The sequence below is a fragment of the Bemisia tabaci genome, chromosome 4, assembly GCF_918797505.1.
Source record: "Bemisia tabaci chromosome 4, PGI_BMITA_v3".
In the NCBI taxonomy this organism is placed as follows: Eukaryota; Metazoa; Arthropoda; class Insecta; order Hemiptera; family Aleyrodidae; genus Bemisia; species Bemisia tabaci.
The window spans coordinates 58,070,185-58,085,835 of record NC_092796.1 but is presented as its reverse complement, the minus strand read 5'-3'; the positions used below and the strand labels follow the sequence as shown (position 1 = coordinate 58,085,835).

Sequence of the window (15,651 nt, the reverse complement as noted above, 5' to 3'; positions counted from 1 at the left end):
CATGGGCGAAACTGTAGGTATTAATGATAGCCATCCATGCGGATTCAGAAACAAGTTGTGATTTTGTATAGATGTAATTTTCGGGGATATTGGTACATCAGCGAAAGGAACGATCCAAATTGAGCAGTGTCAAGGGAAGAGGAGAAATAAATAAAAGCCATTCATGAGAGCCAACATTTTTGAGTATGAAGAAAACGATCGTACAACTCATTGTCAGTTCAAATATCTCAAGCAAGAACATTTAAAAATGTTCATGAACAACCTATACCTCCAACGGCTTGTGGTTTCTCTTATGAAAAAGGGTTAAGGAGAAACGTCGAATGAACCTTCAGGCGTTGCCAAAATCCCTGTTATAAAATACAAATTCAGTGAATTTGTGAGTTGTTTTCCTCTCAATCCTCAGAAAATTCTGATCGCAATTTAATCTTAAATATCCGAAAATTTCAAGTGAAAATATGCATAACCTTTTTCTACAATAAATGTTTTATTGGAAAAAAGTTGGCAACATTTAAATGTTTATACGGCGTTTTTTCTTAGCACGACAGTATATACTTCTTTACTTTTCTGCGGGTTGATTATTGAAATTGATGGACAAAGCTATAAACAAAAAAGACAAAAGGGATAAAGGCGTCCTATAGGTGGAAGCAGGTGGTTGAAATGGACAAAACTTAGGTAACAGACTAACTGATGGCAACCCACGAGAGACCCATTAGTTAGTCCATAATTTTATCACTTTATAAATAAGAGCTTCACATTTCAACCAATAGGAGCGCTCCATACTCCTTATGTCTTCTTTGTCTATCGCTTTGTCTATCAATTTCAACGATCAGCCCACTGCATTGGAATCGTTATTTCATGGTCGACGAGGAGAGGTTAAATGTTAAGTAAAGTGGGTCGCTTCCTCACTTAAGTATGCGTTTTAGACAGATTGCCTGTTTTCATGATGACACTTGCTACTGGACACGGGAAACAGAATGCTGGCGAGCGCAGATAAAAAGAGTCTACACGGTATTGACCTCAATTTTTAACCCAAAACACTTAGATATGCGCACAAGAACCCCTTCACGCTCCTAACGTCTCACCATAAATTGAATCGACGTATGCGAGAAAGTCCGTTATCCAATACAGGGTTTCATAATTGAGGAGCTTTCCGGAAAAAGGGCACATAGGAAAAAATCGCGTTTGAGAAAACTCATTTTCCAAGTTTCCATCATTACTTTCTGGCCACTGATGGTACCTGTCATCGCAGCTTGACTCCCGATTTCGAACATGAGTCACTGGCAGTGGCCCTAAAGTATGTATCGAAACGTCAAATGCATTTCTCTCAAAAGCAATTTTTTGCTATGTGCCCTTTTTCCGGAAAGCTCCTCAATTGCGGTGGGTTTCTTTTGTCCCGCGACACTGATTAATAGGATTGATCTCTTTTGTAAACGTTTAATTACACTTAAGAGATTATTTACAAAAAATTTCCTACGTTCCCAACGTCTTAAACCATCTTGTGTCGTTAAGTTACAACAAAATTGTCCACTCGAATTCTGAAACACTGCCTTGGACATTTTCGCATACGTCGATTCAATTGTGCTGAACACTTATACCAAGTGGATTGCCAATCACTCCAATGAAAAAGAAAAAAAAAAGAAAGAAAAAATGAAGCTAGTGATAGGAAAAAAGGCATAGCTCATAAAAACAGGAGAAGTCTATGATATTACGTTAAAAACTTATTTTAAAAACTTGCAGCTTCCTCTGGATATATCCACTGATTTTCATGCACAATTTAGATACCTACTTTGTCTTTGTTTATGCATGACCTATTTTTTCATACCCCTGATTTCTACGCAATTTTTATAAATGCATGTATTTCGGTGCAGCTTAGAAAGGTATGCAGGTTGATGTCATCGCCGAAAAAGCGTGGAAATAAAAAAAAAAATGTCCAAATGTACATATTTCGTTATGATAATATATATTTTTCCGGCAAAAATAGCAAGCTTCTTACAGATTGAATTGCGTGGCAAAGATGGTGTTTCCTCCTACCATGAAAATGAATTGATTTTTGCCATGTACAGTAGTGCATCGTTTTCACGAATGTTACATGGAAATGTACCGCATTTCTCATGGAAATCTACTAATTTTCACGCGGCTTCAACGTAAACCTACCAATTGGACTATTTTTAGCAAGAAGGAAGCAGCGCGATTACAATGCTTTCAAAATTGCGCAACGTCTTCTCTTTAAAAATACTTAATACATGTGCGAAATTAAAATTTACACTATTATTTTCCTTTAAAATTTAAAATTTGTTGGTGGGAAGCAAAAACTATTTGCTATTCTGAGAGATTTTTTAGATACTCATGAATAAGAAACATTTTTACAACACTGTGATCGCGCTGGTTTGCTAAATGTGCTCCGATTATCATCCGTTTTTAGTTAAACCAGTCATTTTCATACAAAATATATCATGGCACATTTTTACCAACTTGGTCGTGTGAATTTTTTACTGCACTTAAACTAATAAGATTTTTGATTTACCAAGAGACTCATTTATACCATGAAACAAATCTTTGTGGTCACCACGCTATTTGCGTATGGTTTGTAATAGCGAATGAGGTCTATCGAGCCTGTTGCGTGACTGGGGCCCATTTTCTTGTTTCTCCACTCCACTTTCCTGCTTTGTGAAGAGGGACGCGGGATAACTGCCTTGACCAAGGGCACCGACTGTCCCTTTCGTGGCAAAATATCCCATGAAAATGTTTTGACCTCTTTCCCTGCTACCCTCCATTTTTTGTTTGTTTATTTCCTCCATGCGCCCGTTGCGAGAGTGCCTCCTAACCTCCTCTTACTTTTTCGCCGTTGTATTGCACAACTTAGTCTTCCGTTGCATTTATCCACGTCCCAAGTCCAAATCACCTGCTCTTTTTTATGAAACGTTGCCCGTTTTCAGTTTATGACCTCATTGAAATGGAGATGAAATTTACTATACTATCAACTCAGGATCTGAAGTAAAAATCGTCATTTACCTCAAGAGAGAAGGTAACAACATTTCAATGTTGTCGAATTTCCCCCGCAAATTGCATTGTTACCGGGAGAATCGTGGGTTTTTCTGACGGAAAGTTTTCCCTGATTTTTCTTCTGATCGCATGCAAAAATCACTATTCTCAACAAAAATTGAACATGTATATTTTTGTGAAAAATTGAATCGTTCGAGTCAATTTTGCAACCATGGAATGAAATTATGTTCCTTCGTTCGGGAAAAGACGATTTGTGACAAGGAGAGCCCTCCCTCATCTTTTTACTCTCGAATTTTTTTACTCTCGAATTTTTTTGGTACACTTCTCCAGGTCGAGTTAGATTGGGGGCCTTAAAGCTGAAAAATTTAAAACTGAGCATATCCACTGCTTGGGATAGCGTTTCACACGTATGCTCCGACATCAGCCGACACACAGTGGCTCGAGTCATCGATAGAGGTTGGACATAATTTTTTCACCATAAGTAACAGCAAATTTTTACGCTATATTCGTCGAATTTTTAATTTCAAGGGATGCTCCTTGGAGAAAACGTTACGAGAAAACCAATGAATAAAATTTTGTAATAACGGAGTTGTAAGCCCTCAAAGTGTCTAAATTTTGTGAGTCCGACTTCTCCCATTGACTCGTTCCATTGCGTGCGGCGATTCGTAACTTTAAGAACAATGATTCATGAAATTGATAAAAATTATTAATGATAGCAGCCGCCGGCAATACTTCTTTTTATACAAGAGATTATGGATCACCATTTCAGATCGAAGAAAAAGTCAACGTGAAAAAATGATACTACTGAGTTCAAAACATTACTTTATTGTTTTGTATACGATTGCAAAAATCAAACTTAGAATACAAATGAGGCTGACAGGCAAAATGGGTTTTCGGTTATGCAGATCGTCCTCCGAAATCGCCACTTTAGTTTGTTGAATTCTTCCTGAAAGGAAACAAAGATCAATCTGTTTCAAAGACGACCATCAAACACATGCGTGATCAAACACACAAGCACGAGAGTCGTCCAAAAAGTAAGTTACCTACTGCATATCATGCATATCACACATCTCAGAGCCCTTTTCCGTAATTTTTAGGACCAAATCATAAGAAAAAAAGTTTGTTTCTCGATTTTGTTTACAATTTGGTTCTCACAGTGGAACATATAGCTCTGAAAGCCACTGTCCCGTTGATGTAAGTCTCCATCTTAGTTTTTCTTCTATTTCAATTTTCAACTATTTGAAACCCTATTTGCCGAGAAAGAGGAAAGTTTCCCATGGAGAAGAATAATTGCATGCGAGTGAAAATAAGTGCTCTGCTTGTTCTCGGCCACAGAGCGCACTAGGTACTTTTTGTGTGAGCGTAGAGTTGTAGAGTGTTGAACTGGATGCGGTTTCGAATTATCAAAGCTAGTATGAAATGGATTGCATTTTGCAAAAAGGAACCACTAGCATTGCAATGATGCTAAGATTGTGCAACTTCATCCTTTGCAATAAAATTGCGGAAATTGTGAAAAACTATGAAATTTAGATGGTAATTTTTGTCTTAAATTTACAGTTTTTGGCGAGTAAAATAGAAACTATTAAGGGATAATCGGGTTTTTCCTCCAAGACAAAAGAAGTTGCACAATCTTAGCAACATTGCAATGCTAGTGGTTCCTTTTTGCAAAATGCAATCCAAATAATCCTACACCTCACACAGTGGCGTGGCGTGTTTTGCGATATATCGATTGTTCTGCCATTTAACCCTATAGAAAAGGATCGATAAACAGGGTGTTCGCAGCGAACACCTTAATAATCGATTCTTTACTATAGGTTTAAAAGGCAGAACAATCGATACATCGCAATTCACGCCACGCCACTGATCTCACAACAATTTGAAATTCGAAAGACGCACGGGAGTTGGTTTGCGAGGAGGTGATCAATGAATCAAGTTTCTATAGCTTTTAATTTAAAAAACACGCGCCTTGGGGTCTTTTCGCCCTCTGCTAGCTAAAAATGTCCAATGAAAGTATGAAATGACACCAATAAATATGATTTTGCCGCGTCATTACTGAAATTTTCGTCTTATGAAGGAGGTGAAATGATCAGTGATTGTATGGAAATTGCATATACATCCATTTGAAGGCGGATCGTAACTCACTAAATCATAAAACGCGGATCTCTCAACTCAACCTGAGTCTGCATGAGTGCGTGGTGAAATCGGAATGAACACTTAAGACAAAATGACAGGTGAAATACCATCACGTATCTCGTTTGCGGTTGTTTAAAAGATGAAGTGCACAATTTTATCTTTGTTGAAGTGAGTTCCTATTATGCAATATCATTCCTTAAATGTCACGGAATTTTCTCGCACGAAGAGGACAATCACAGAATTTTGCAAGACTGGACGTGAGTACTTTGTTCATTTAAACAATAAAATGCGGAGTCTGCTGAACGTCGCAACCGAGATGCGTGGTTGAAATCGGAATGAACACTTACTCATATGCTGCCGTGCTGAACGCCGTATGAACATTCGAGAGTTGCCAAATTTCCCTTGATAAAACATGAATTTTTGACGACATTTACGCACATTTTTCTTTGAAATCTACAGATATTTTAAATTAAATTGTGTACAAAATAGTCTGAAAATCTTGGAAGCAAATATGCACAATTTTCTCAGTAAATGCGGTTTTTATCGAAGGGAACTTGGCAACGTCTGAAGGCTCATACGGCGTTCTTCCTTAGCACGGCAGTATGGACGTTAGTTTTACATTAATACTATTAACTGCAGCGTCGAAAATGTTTCGAGAGGTAATTAATCCACACAAACATATACCTTTCCGACATTTCGTGGTGAGTTTACCTATTAATTAATGTGCATGTGCTGCGCTACACTTACCAGGAGGAACTTCAATTTTGATGAAGATACTTGAATTCTTGTTTGCTGTTTTTTCAGGAATGTTACGCCTTGAACGCACCAGTTTATTTTGCCACGATGATCCTGAGTTCAAGCAGTTCTAAAAGACATTTTTTAAAAAAATTAAAAAGGTCCTTTGAAAATAAGTTTTTTGTTGAAAATAGGAAAATCATTTAATTTCTTAAGCCAAATGCTTCTCGGTCAAGTGAGTGCGAGTAAATGTGTCTCTATTTGATTCGCCATCGATCGTAAGAATAATACGGCTGTTTAAGAGATAAGAGGAATGACTGCGGAAAAAGTAAGATGAAAAGAATTATAAAAAAAGCTTGATCCATTCAAAAAATAAATTCCGCCCAAAATTCTCCTGTAAAAAGTTAAATTTGGCAAAAGCCGACGTGATTAGGTTCCATCCTGCTGAACGCGGTTCAATCAGCTTTTGATGTGCAACAAAAAGCTATTTGACTCAACATATTTTGAGTGATGTCTCACCGGGTTGCAGTCGTGATATTCAACACAAGCCGTTGTCCGAAGTGTGATTTGCAGCTCCTCACCGTCAAGCATGGAATCCATCATGAATACTCGCAAGATTAGCGTCGTCACCAATGGATCGTCCTTGTCTTGTTCCGGGTCCAAAGGGCAGACATCCTGAAATTTGAAATGAGCGCACATTCTATAGAACCCTCTGGCATTTGGAGAAATAAAATGGTGTAACACGTGCTTGAACACGTGATATCCTGGCAGACCCTGTCTCATTAGGGGCCACATTTTAGTTTTCTCATATTTCGGTGCCTTGTAAAGTTTTCATTCCCTATACTGGTCTTGTACATGAATATATTAGATTTTATATTAAAACTGAACGTAAGAGTGTGTCGTAGGTGGTCTTTTTTACTATACTCAAAACTATTCGTATGCCTCCGTGCTAAGGAAGAACGCCGTATGAGCCTTTAGGCGTTGCCAAATTTCCTAAGATAAAACACGAATTTCACGGTAAACTTATGAATATTTTTTTCCAGTTTTTCAGATGATGTTGTTAGCAATTTCACCTAGAGTCCCTGAAAATTTCAAGGAAAAATATCCATAACTTTCCTCAAAAATGAACATTTTATTGAAGGAAATTTGGCAACTCTCGAATGTTCATACGGCGTTCTTCCGTAGCACAGCAGTATATCTAAGGACGTACGCACGTTTAAATTTGGGTTTCGGCATCCATCGGTGTCCACAATTACGACTGTGTCATCTGAGTCATCGTCTATACTCTGTGTAGCCGCGTTCACTTTTGATACGCGTTGAGCAACTACGTCACTCATCCGAGAGAACTGCCAATCTGTAATCAAAATACAAAATTATACGAGAAAAATAAATGACAAATTAAAAGTATTATTGTTAAATACCTCCTAACAAAACTGCCATTGACCTATAAGACTTTAAGATCTGCTCTCTCAAAGAGGTTTCGTAAAACAAGAGAAACAGTTTCTTGACCTAAAATTATTATATTCACGTATCATTGTACCATCTTGAGGTTTCATTTTCTCTTCACGAATGCTTCTCTTCCTCACAACTTGATCTCCGCTGTAGTTTGACTTTTTCAATTTAATCGATAATGCGTTTTAGATCCAAAGGCATGTCAGATCAGACTATATGTTAACCATATTTAAACAGCTACAGTGTGGATGCTTTTTTATTCAGAAAGACATCGTGAGATTATCGTTTTTAATTTTATTTATTTATCAATTTTGTTTAATTATTTGCACTACGCATGGGCAAAACTTGATCTTCTCGCGACTTTTTTTTCGTCACAGAATCTAAAATCCCACAACGACACACCAGAATATACTTTCGATATTTTGGTGAGGGATCCTGTAAATCACTTATCAATGGCCGAAGTGCAAAACCGCATATTTCCATTTTGGTGTTTTAAAACTTCTGCTCCTGCTCCATTTTTACGAAGAGAATCGAGCCAAATTAATGGCTTGAATTTTTCACAGAATATTCTGCCAACAGAGAAGAAAAATCAAGGAAGTTTTATATATATTACGTTATTTAGTTTTCTAAAGAGTAAACAAAGTATGATAGGAAGTCTACAACGTTGTAAACAGAGAAACGTGGTTTCGCACTCTAGCCGTCGTCATGGTGAATGTGCGAATGGAGATGTGCAGATGGGGATTGCAATTTGACATGGATTCATTGTAAAAGTTCGCGAGAAACACGATGGATTGCATTTTGCAAAAAGGAACCACTAGCATTGCAATGTTGCTAAGATTGTGCAACTTATTTTGTCTTGGAGGAAAAACCCGATTATCCATAAATAGTTTCTATTTTACTCGCTAAAAACTGTAAATTTAAGACAAAAATTACCATCTAAATTTCATAGTTTTTCACGATTTCCGCAATTTTATTGCAAAGGATGAAGTTGCACAATCTTAGCATCATTGCAATGCTAGTGGTTCCTTTTTGCAAAATGCAATCCAAACATTCCTGGTATAACCTTACCATCATCATTTTTTGAACGCACTGATGTTTTAATCATTAACTCCTCTCCCAACATGAGAGTTTCCCCCGGGCGCATCAGCCTATTGAACTGACTACCTTGTTTCCGCAGTAAGAATATATCGCTCTCCATTTTCGGCTCCGTGTCGCCCCCTCGTGCTAGAATAGATGCAGAACGGAACTCGCCTTTCCTGGAATTAAACAAAGTATGTTCTTGAAGTTAACTGGTACCTGCATATTTGTATTACGTATTTTTAGAATTATTGAATTTAAATTGAATGATTCCAAGGATTAGCGTGAACATACGACGTTTTCTATTCCAACGAGGTCCGCTAAAGTCCGTTCTATTCTTCCGTGTTAAGAAAAATGTCGTATAAACCTCCAGGCACAGTCAAATTTTCTTTGATAAAACAAGAATTTCCTGATAAACATATGAATATTTTTCTTCCGAATTTTTAATGTTTATTATGTTCGCAGGTGAACCTAAAGTCTTTAAACCCGTCTATATCACCCTCCCCCCCCCCCTGTAACGCTGCCAAACGCTGGCAAAGACGCCCATCCCCACCCTCTCCTTGGAGCGTTACGCAATTGGACGTATTTCTATCAAACGGAACTATGTGCATTAAGACATGAGCTCTGAGACCCATAAGAATACATGCATAACAGGGCTCACGTCATAATACACATAGTTCCGTTTGATAGAAATACGTCCAATTTAAGGACAGCCCCATAGCAACATCGTTTTCTTGGATGGCCCTTCTGGCAAAACGATCGAACTCGAACCACACTCTCGGCAAGGGGAATCTAGAACCTCTCCCTATTTGATAGAAGGTGCAGGGGCCTCCCCCCCCCCAAATATATCGAAAATTGACTGCATTTTAGATGCATTTCAAGGCAACCCCGATGCAAATCTTAAGGTGATTCGATGGACGCCATATTTTGTGTCAAAACGGCATGCGATACATCGCATCAATTGGTTCCATTTTTTCAGCTACTCGTCATTTTTCTCCAATTTTGAGATCGCAATTCTCTTGTCAGGAGACTAAAGCACTTCAGGCTCAGACTGGCCATAAGGCCAATCTGCCATTGGCAGATACGCCCCCTTGGCGCGCCAAAAACGCACCCCTCTGACAGATAGCAAAATAAGAAGAGAAAAAAAATTACGACCGAGAATATATGCGAAAAATTTCATAAATGAACGGAAGAAGAGAGAGTTAGGAGTGAAGAGAGGTGCTTTTACGCATAGTGGTGAACAGAGGTCCAAGAACTACTTGCTGAAGCGTAAACACTTTTCTGTGAAATTGTCACCTTTTTGTTGACATACAGGCGCTTTATCATCCCCCTCCTTCATTCTCTATGTGTAACTCCCGTGGAAACGATAGCCGGTTCGATTTTTAGACATACGCACACTTTATAGACCTCATGAGAGACCTTTAAACATATTTCTTCCTTTTCAAAATGACTATTGATTTGGACATATCATAGCATATCTCGGGCAAACTTAACCTTAATTTATTTCGAAATTCAAAAGTAAGAGACATCTAAAGTGTAAACGCGATACAACTATTCTCGCAAGATGGATGTCCACATTGCATATGAAAAATGTAAGACGCGATGGCGTGAGTCGTGAACTCGCAATGCTCTGCTCTAGTTTAAAGCATAATTACGAATAAGACAAACGGAAACAAACACATGGAAATAGAGCGAGGGAAAGGATGCGCGTTAACGACGGCGCAGAGATACAACTATTCGTACTTGATGGACGTCCGTGCTGCATCTGAAAAATTGAAGGCGCGATGACGCGAAGCGTGAGTTCTCAATGCTCTGCTATATGCTGCCAATGAGGTGTCGCTCAGATTCGAGAGAAAAGTTAAAAAAGAGGCCCGAACACATCTCTCCTACCTTCGGCTGTGTTATACACGTAGTGCTTGAAGCACCATTACGAATAAGACAAACGCAAACAAACACAATATGGAAATAAAGCGAGGGAAAGGATGCGCATTAACGACGGCGCAGAGATACAACTGATTTTTGTTTTTTTAGCCGACACTTTCATGTTGAATGTCTTTGCAGATAGGTTGAAGGAATAGAGCATTCTTTGCAGATCATCCTCGGAGCTTGCTACTAAAACAGCATCGTCTGCATAACAGATTATATTGATATTCGAATTGCCTAGCCGATAGCCTCTCTTGAATCTATAACTGCATCGATTAGCTTATCCATTAACAAATTGAATAGAAAAGAGCTGAGCGTTCTTGCAGGTTGAATTTCCTGAACCTCGTTCTTTCTTCTGTATTCAGGTTCTTGCCTGATTCTTTTTTAGGATGGATTTTAGACCCACGTCTTAAGCTCGTGTAAACCGCAGCACTGACACGGTTCTTGTGGAAATAATGGTGCTTGGATGCGTCCAGTGGCTTTAATTTTTTTTGTTTTCTTTAATTTCAGAAGTCTGTCGGTCACTTCAATACGTTCAATTTTACAATTTTTACTCTGTACGATTAATAAACTTTGAACCTGAAAATAGCGTAAACTTGTGCTGCTTTGCCAAAATTTTCTGAGCCCCTCTCCACGAAGGGGATGCCCCATCAGGAAATATCACATTACGCCCCTTTAACCAGCCAAGGGTCTACGCCCTCAAATGCGAACCAGTCCGACCCTGAAAGCACTTACTTACCAATTTTAACAAAGAAATTCAACGTAATAAAGGCATGGTTTTTTTAGAGAGAAAATATCGCATTCGAGTGCAGTTTGGATATCAGTATCGAATGCGATGTTTTCTCTCTACAAAAACAACGTCTTCATAACGTTGAATTTCTTTGTTTAAATTGGTAAGAGAGTGCTTAAGTCTCCTGACAACAGAATTGCGATCTCAAAATTGGAGAAAAATGACGAGTAGCTGAAAGAATGGAACCAATTGATGCGATATATCGCATGCCGTTCTGACACAAAATATGGTATCCATCGAATTACCTTAATTGAAAACTTTGTGGATTTTGCGATTTCATAAAAATGTTCCCATCTCCTTTTACCGTTTCGCATTGCGTAGAAAGGAAATCAGGGTTAAATCGGAGGTGCACTTTTTTGGAGGGAGGGAATGATACGACGGCCAGACCCCAAACCTCTTAATACGACTCCCATACTTTGTTTTGAAAAACACATTTGATAACAATCAAACTCCCTAGAACGTCCCGAAATCAGTACCAACGGAATCAGTATACTATTAACCTCAGATTTGCCAATCGTTTGAGTGGCGAGAAAATAACCGGAGCTAGCGCTTTTTTTTCACGTAGTCTATATATTCTACGTCATAACATCATTATTTCGTACAACTCGAGGGCGAGGCTGTTCAAAATCGGTCTAATGTGTAGCATCGCGGGCTAAAACAATGGCGACGAGGCGCTTGTCCAAATAAACACACCATTATTTAGTGGATAACTGGATTCCGACCGCCGCGCCGCGACGCGCTACGACGCCAAATAGTGTCGAACATGGGCGTCCTCCCGTTTACTCCTCCGTGGACGGGGCGATTTTCAGTGCCGCCAGGTCCGAGGATGCCTCATTTCACCGGAATATCACCATTCGGCACTTGGGTTCATACGGGAAAACTGAAAAGTTGGCATCACTGGTCTGGCGTCGACGGTTCTCGCCGTGAATTGCGCACCGGTACCGTTCGCCCGATTTTCCGGATGACGGTGAATTCAAACCCACCCCCCCCCCCCCCCCCGCCCGGGTCCCCATTCGCACTGCACATTTAAACTATCTCCTCCCACGCAGGTTTGCGACGTTTGTCAGCCCTTTTGGACTCTTGCCACCTGTTATGCCAAAGTAAGATGGACAGAAATCCAAGGAACCCTAATTCCTGTTTCACTTCATACGCAACAATTTATGATTTTTAGAATTTTTCCGATCATTGTGGTTTTTTGAAAAACCTTGAAATTTTGCTATCTCCGTCATTATTTCTGTAATTTATGATGAAATCACGATTTATTCTGGATCAATCCTGAGCTCTTTTTGAAGAAAAGGAGGAAGAGTTTTTCTGAAGATATGGGAATTTTTAAAAATTTTGAATTTGCTGTTGCTTTAAAACTTCTCGTCAGTTTTTAAAGTTTACCTTTGAATAATCAAACATTTTTGGATCAATTCTAGAACCGTCTCGATAAGTATAGAAAAATGGGCGTTTCTTCAAAATTTGTAAATATTGAACCATTTTATTCCGGATAAGATGGTTATACGGATAAGTAGGGTGTTACAATTATACAATATTACATGCATACATCAGTCTCTGAGCAACACGTCGCTGTCAGCTGTCTCTATTTTGTATTCGGTTACGCTAGACCTACATGCATGTTATCCAGTGACCTTATATGGCCCTTGTGTGACATCCCAAATCTTTATATTATTTGCCACCTTGAGGCTCAAATTTTAAATTTGTTTTTTGTAATTCATCTTTAATTTCCTTGTAATGATTAAAGCCACGACAGCTGAATATCGTTAAATACAGATAATCTTATCTAAATACAAACATTGACGTTATTCGTCAGAACTGAAGGCAGATCAAAGTTGCCCACCTGTCCTCTTCAACGGGGATGGAGAAACGGCCAAGTTGATGGGCTTTTGGTCGGTGCGCCTGACATTCAATTTTTAAGAGAGAATCATCAGCCATCAGAAGCCCTTTGACATTTTGGAACCTTAGTTGGAGGCAGAACACCTGTAAACAGAAACGAATGAATCTTTAATTTGTGTAGTTCGGTCCTGAACAATCATTTGCATGGCAGTTGGGAAGTATTCGTCATCTTAATTTTTAATCAGCATGGGCATTGATGTGTAAGTTGAACAGTAATCATATTTACTTCATTTGCACATAGTTCCTTTTAACATGAATGTGTTTAAAAATTATCGATCATATTTGTTCACATAACTTGGTGCGTTTCATAAGTGCTCTGGCTTTTTCTTAATACTGAAATATCGCAATGAAAAGTATGTTTTTTTTCCAACTGTATCATCAATTTTTGAGTGGATTAATATGAATTTCATACGCCGTCACTTCTTAAACGCAAATGAATTAGACGTCATATAGTGTACAACTTGAATTGAACCTATACCTCAATTTCAAATGATTGAATATCAACTCAAACCTCACTTCCAGACTGGAAATTGCACTGTCGAACCCCACAGAGCAGAAAATCTGGCCCTCTCAGATCTAGGAGGTATTCTCTTTCACCCAGGCTCTGGATTTTGCATTTCTTTTTTGAGCCCTCCAACAAAGGTGCAAATAGTAACTTTCGGGTTGTTCGTAGATGAGCGGTGAATTTAGCATATGTATTCGACTTGAAACAACTGATATCTGAAACAAAGTTTATTGAACGCAGTCAAACACCGGACAATACGTTCATATTCATCATTAAAATTCGTAAATCGCAATTTAGAATACACAGTTGGAAATTTCGAGTTTTTTATTACTTTGGGTCAACTTTTTTACAGTAATTTGGTCAATCAACCAAATTTTTGACTGTATCATACGAAACCTTAGTATATACTTCGAAACATCTCAGAATTAAGAAGTCAGGTACGTCCTGCTGACCTTATCTGTACTGACGTTTTCTACACTACCGTTCAAAGGTTGCGACTTGCGAGTGGCTAGCGCATTTTTTTTTTTTTATTCATAGAAATATAACAATTAGTATACAAATAATCAAGCTGTTCTTGAAAACTCAAATATGTGAGTTGTTGGAAGTTATGGATAAATCGTATCTTATAAAAGTTAAAATAAGTTAATATCATAGAATATTTCAGTACTATGAGTTTTCAAATCTTTTGGTTTGGTTAGTTAATTATTCAATGAATAATTAATTGTATTCTTAACCTAGTTATTCTCTACGGAACCGGGACCGGCCGTGGCCACTACGTCGGTTGAGCGGATAGCGCATTAGATTATTTTTTGCGAGGTCTGGGCTTGACTTTAACCATCCGTGCATGGTATTTGGCAGTTCGGAGTTTTTCAATCAAAACACTTGATTATTTGACCGGAAGATTTGGTGAATTCAACAGACAGAATTTAATAGCAACTCTATGTTGTGTACTTGCCATTTACTAACATAGTTACTAACACAAAAAATTTGGATACCTTTTCTTACTGTGTTGTTGCTTATCTGTCAAAAACCTTTGAAAGGCATGCATTTTTAAATGTGATGACGTATACTTGTAAAAGGAAATCAACAAAAAATTGGAAAGGAAAAACATGTTCGAATTTGTGATGTCCAAAATAATTAAAAATATATTGACTTTGATATTAACTGCGACATTTAATGCCACGTACATGTAATGATTTCATATATGTCTAATGCGTTTACGGACGACCGATTTTTTGGGGAGACCTGATGAGCAGTGGTTGGAGGTCTGATGATCCACCGATGACTTGTAGGCTCGCGACTCCAAACCTCCCGAGATCCATCACAGATCATCGGAGGAATACGATGCATTTAGAAACCCGCTAATTATTCCATTCGCCAAAATTGGCAACTATCGAATCCATGATCCAGACGGAGGATGTCTAATCGCGGCTTAGCGGGCGTTTTACCGGAAAGCAATGTTCGGATTCATCGCAAGATCGGTCGAACTGATCATCTGAATTTTGAATATCATCGTGAGCGCGGATTTTAGCCTGCGCGGGTGCGCTCGGTTGATCTCCCCCCCCCCCCCTCCGAGCCCCCTTGCCCCCTCGGACCCCTACCATCTGCTACCATCGCATTTAATGGCGCGGCGTGCTTTGCGATATATCGATTGATCGGCCATTTAAACTTAAGGAAAAGGACCGAAAAACAAGGTGTTCGCAGCGAACTCCTCAATAATCGATTCTTTACTACAGCTTCCAATGGGGGAATATCGATAATCGATCATTCACGCCTCGCCACTGCGTAGCATCGATGAGGAATAAGCGGTTCTCGGCTGATGTCACTCCCAATATCCAATCGCCGCGCGCCGCAGCCGGCAGATGCTTAAAGCACCACGTCTAACGTGGGAAGCTGGGCACGGACAATGACCTTGTGAACAGTTGGAAAACCGTTCAATTTTCGTCGAAATGTGCAATGTTGAGGTTCTTGATGAGAAAAGTTACGTCAGAGGATTGTTGCACCTGCTGCGTTATCTCTAAACTATAGAGGGCGTCATTTTTTCCTGTAAAAAACTCACCCTCATTCTGATGCCCGTATCATGCACTCAAAGTAGAGTCCTTGAAAAGGTTCATCGATGCCATTGTTGACTGTA

General features: G+C 38.9%; 1 protein-coding gene across 1 annotated transcript; it reads right to left on the bottom strand.

The window, feature by feature from the left end:
* Positions 1 to 3,808: 3,808 nt before the first annotated feature.
* Positions 3,809 to 14,979, bottom strand: LOC109042557 (uncharacterized). The gene is made up of 7 exons (XM_072299098.1): positions 13,524 to 14,979; positions 12,957 to 13,096; positions 8,392 to 8,579; positions 7,086 to 7,225; positions 6,391 to 6,546; positions 5,884 to 6,001; positions 3,809 to 3,949 (listed from the first exon to the last, which is right to left on the bottom strand). Exons 2-7 carry the CDS (start codon positions 13,049 to 13,051, stop codon positions 3,822 to 3,824), a joined length of 825 nt encoding a protein of 274 aa, XP_072155199.1. The 5' UTR covers positions 13,052 to 13,096; positions 13,524 to 14,979; the 3' UTR covers positions 3,809 to 3,821.
* Between the last annotated feature and the right edge of the window lie 672 nt (positions 14,980 to 15,651).